General features: G+C 44.0%; 1 protein-coding gene across 1 annotated transcript in view; it reads left to right on the top strand.

Annotated features, from left to right (window-relative positions):
* Positions 1 to 2,161: 2,161 nt before the first annotated feature.
* Positions 2,162 to 4,604, top strand: part of LOC126987970 (GATA zinc finger domain-containing protein 15-like) — a gene marked incomplete at both ends in the record, with an annotated part of 55,436 nt that continues 52,993 nt past the window's right edge. The window contains 1 exon segment of the mRNA XM_050845983.1: positions 2,162 to 2,192. Coding sequence (XP_050701940.1) covers positions 2,162 to 2,192 — 31 coding nt within the window.

Raw genomic sequence — 4,604 nt, 5'->3', positions numbered from 1 at the left:
TGCTCGCTTTGTAGATAAACTTTTGCCTGTTGTTCTTCTCCTGGCTGCCTGGCTGGTTGCTTGGGTGGCTGTCTGTGTGGCTGGCTGGGTGGCTGGCGGGATGGTTGGGTGGCTCTCTGGGTTGTTGACATGTTGGGTGGGTAGCTGGTTGGATGGATGGTTGGATGGATGGATGAGTGGTTGGGTGGCTGGGTGGCTGTCCGCTTGGCTGGCTGCGTGGCTGATGTATTAGTTGGCTGCATTCTGAGCTGATTGGCTGCATGACTGGTTTGATATTTTTGTCTGTCATTGATGGTCTTATTTGTTTGTGCGCGTGTGTGTGTCCATCTGTCTGTTCGCGTTAGCTTTGTGTTTGTTTTTCTCTTTGTCTGTCCCTGCTGCCTGTGCCTGCTGCATGTCTCTGTCCATATATCTCTCTCTTTCTTTTCCTCTCTCCCTGCCTCCCTCTGTCGGGGTGTCGCCGCGGCCTGGTGTGTGAACCCTTGGCCTGGTGCGCGGAGAGAAATGTACTCCCGGCTATGGCTATACCGCGTGATGGACTGACGGCATGACACTTTATTAAATTGACTGAATTGCTGAATGATGGCCTGCGCGGGCTAGTGGAGGGGTAAATGGCTGGCACTATGGCTGCATGGCTGAGCGGCTGCCGAATTGCATAGCTGACTTTCGCGCCCCTGTTTTGCTGAATGTTTGGCCAACTGGCTGAGTAACTGACTGACGAATTGACTGATTGACTGACTGGGTGATGAACTGACTGTTTGACTTGCTGATTGAAATGATTGGCTGATTGGCTTAATTGACTTTCGTTTTTATGTTTATAGACTTGAAAACTATTGAATATATAGATAGATTGAAAAAGGTAAATGGGTCGATAGATAATTAGATCGGTAGATATATTTACATTTTTTCATTTTATGCTTTTACGTGTTTTAACTTTCCAATAATTTTTCTTCTTTATTTTCTTTCGTTCTTTATCTAATTTATTTTCTTTCCATTACACTTTAATATCTTTTTAATTTCCTATCTTATCCATTCCATTTCCACTAATCTCCTTGCCCCATTCCAGAGTCTATGCACTTTCTCTCTCTCTCTCTCCTTTCTTTCTTCTTTCTTTCTTATCTTTTTTCTTAATTTCATTCTTCCCCCTTTGTCTGGCTGTTACTTTCTCTCACTTCATTATCATTTTTTGTTCCTTCTCTTTCTTTCATTCTTTCCTTGTCTTTGCATCTCTCACTTTCGATCTTTTTTGTTTGATATCTTTTTTCTATTTTTCTCGTCTGTCAGTTTGTTTCTCGCTCTCACCCCTTAACTTCTTTCTTTTTTTGTTTTTTTTCTCCTGCACACACACACACACACACACACACACACACACACAGTCTCTCTCTCTCTCTCTCTCTCTCTCTCTCTCTCTCTCTCTCTCTCTCTCTCTCTCTCTCTCTCTCGGCTAATCTATACCCGTAATTTTACCGCCCTCGTTTTTGGCGTCGTGTGAGCGCCGCGCGAGTAATTTGAATGGACTGTTTACAAGGCAAGTTGTGCGGGTCTGGCCGCCACCGCCTGAGCGAGTGTGTCAGCCGGCGCTCAATGGCTGCCTTGCTTTACCGGCCGGGAGCCGTAATGCGTGTTTCCCCCGCCTCCGTGTGCGTGCATTATCTCTCAGGCATTACCGGAGTTTTGCATAGATAATTTCGACTTTTATTTTACGCCTCTTTGGTCACAGGGAACTTTTTGGCGGGTTTGCGTCTAAAGGTTCGCGATAAGGCCGTGCTTTGTAGGCGTGTGTGCAGCAGGCAGCGCCGCCCGGAAAAGTTGTGTGTTCTTATGATTGCCATTTTTCGCCCGCTTATGTCATTACTAACAAGTGGTAAATATCACTATGAAGATATACATATATACATGTAGAATATATATATATATATATATATATATATATATATATATATATATATATATATATATATATATATATATATATAGATAGATATATATATATATATATATATATATATATATATATATATATAGATAGATTTGCATGCATGTGTGTGTGTGTGTGTGTGTGTGTGTGTGTGTGTGTGTGTGTGTGTGTGTGTGTGTGTGTGTGTGTGTGTTGGGGGGGGGGGGTGACCAAAGTATTTGAATATATCAATATAAATATTTCCTCGGCTCGTCCTTTTATAATAATTCGTCATGTTTCAGTCAGTCCAAAACACGTTTCGCTATTAAAAAAAGTCTTATATTGTCAGTTCCCTAAGTCAAGTGTTGTAGAAATGGCCTTTGCATATGCCCTTTGTTTGTGGTTTCTCTCATGTTCAATTTATGAGGCTCTAAACAGTGGACTTCCTCCTGGGGGAACGTAAAGACGAGAACAAAGAGAAAAACATTTTGTACGAATTTTTGTAATGAGAAAATCACCGAACAGTTGGCTGGAAGGTCATGTCCCCAGTCTCTCGCGCGGGACTCGATCAAGATGGCGGCTTCTCGAATGCCATATGAAGTGCACTTGCATCGAGGGAAAACCTTTAGAAACGTTACCTGTATAGTTTGGAGTGTAGTACTTAAGCATTTATTCACTTTTATTCTCAGTGAAGGTTAAGGTCATCCCGCTGGCTTGGCTGATCTGATCTGATGCAGTAACGTTTTGAGTTCAACAAACTTTGCACAATCGCACCTAATAATCGTGCGTCGGGGTGTTGAGCGCGACCGTGCATGCCGATAACAAGTATATCTGAGGCAATTATCCGTGTGTTTCAGCAGCACTGGCGCAGAGCTGGGGCGTGTTTAGGATTTGCGCCGCTAAACAGGCCACTCATGTCCCCCGTCACGCCTCCGCTGGTGAAATATTCATCTGCTTTCAGTGCCAACCAGCGGAGCGGAACCACTTTGGGAAATAAACAGACTGCAGGAGGCGGGCAGTGGCGACAACCAGTGTATCCAGCAGCAGTAGTCTGGAGGGGAAGGGAGGGAGAGGGAACGGGCAGAAAAGTAAGTGGGAGAGATCAGAATATAACAAGAAATAACGTTGAATGTAAAATAACATATTGCGTTGAGTATAACGAAGACTATAAAGAAAAATGTGACGTGGAGATAAGAAGGCAATAAAGAAATGACTTGGAAAATACAGAATAAAAGAAGGAGCAATGGGAGAAGATAAGAGGAAAAGAAGAGAATGTAAAGGAGGTGTGGAAGAGGAGAGAATAAGGCATAGGATGAGGAAGGGTAAATACTAGTGAATAATGTGTGTGTGTGTGTGTGTGTGTGTGTGTGTGTGTGTGTGTGTGTGTGTGTGTGTAGGTTAGGTTAGGTTAGGTTAGGTTAGGTTAGGGTGTGTGTGTGTGTGTGTGTGTGTGTGTGTCATTTGGAGAGAGAGAGAGAGAGAGAGAGAGAGAGAGAGAGAGAGAGAGAGAGAGAGAGAGAGAGAGAAGATAGGTAAATAGATCGAGAGATATATTGCGAGGTAGATAGCGAGTGAGAAATGGACATTAATCAAAAGTGAATAAGTTCATTTCCATTTTTCCTCCATATGTTTCCATCCATTTATCTTCCCTTTTCAATTATTTTTTCTCTACACGCAGTCCGAATTTTTTCCTTGTTATGTCTATCGTCATGCCACTATCGTCTCTTTTCTCTCCCTTTCATCTGCTTTATTCCTCTTCCTCATCATTGTTTCATTCTCCAGTTCCTTCTTTCACTCACCGATCCCACAATCCACCCTCCCCTTCAGACCTATCGTTTACCCTCCTTCTCCTTCTCCTCCATTACCTCTCCTCTTTCCTACCTCATTTAATTTTCCCCGGTACCTCTCTAACTATCCATTTCCTGTATTTCCGCCAGCTTTTCCTTCTCCATCCTTTCATTCCCGTTTCCTCACTCTCCCGCCTTTCCTTCTTACTCCATCTCTCCTTTAACCCACCTCTTCACCGGTTCCTTTCCCCTCATTCCCTCCTCCCTCTTCCTCTCACCCACCCTAACCTTCCCTCTTTCCCTTCTCAATTTACTTCATCTCCCTTTCCCACATCAATACTCTCAATCAGGATCTTCGTTTCCCTTCATCTCTTCTCTCTCCTCTCTTCCCTTTCTCTCCCCTCTTCTCCCTGTTCTCCACTCTCCTCTCTCCTCCCTCTCTCCCCTTTCCCCTCTCCTCCCTCTCTCCCCTTTCCTCTCGTTCCTGTGACATCTCCGCGTCGACTGCCTGTGACATTGTCTTCTCATGTTCGGGAAGCGCCAGAAATCTACCTGACGTGGCACCTGCGCTGCTCACCTGCTCCACTACCGTCTAATTATCCCCTGTCACCTGAGATGTAGTGGCGGGACTGACTCGCTCACCTCGGATGCTGTTTAATAACTTGGATATCTTTGATGCCGTCTTGCTACAGTGTCTGGGTGGGCTGTCATGTCTGTTATAGTCAGTTAATCTTCTGCCGGATGATAGCTGGTAGTTTATTTTATGTACTGGGATTTTGAAGGTTGAAGGGAAAGCGTGGGAAGTTAGTTATAGTCATTTAAATTAATGTGTTACAATAGTTGCCGGCTTTAATATGGAGATTATGTGGATTCTGAAGTTAGCGGGGAAAGTAGGAAGTAAAGTAGAGGAAAGGTAAGAT

The sequence above is a fragment of the Eriocheir sinensis genome, chromosome 1, assembly GCF_024679095.1.
Source record: "Eriocheir sinensis breed Jianghai 21 chromosome 1, ASM2467909v1, whole genome shotgun sequence".
Taxonomy (NCBI): domain Eukaryota; kingdom Metazoa; phylum Arthropoda; class Malacostraca; order Decapoda; family Varunidae; genus Eriocheir; species Eriocheir sinensis.
Note: the sequence above shows the minus strand (reverse complement) of the source record. Positions and strands in the feature narration are given on the sequence as shown.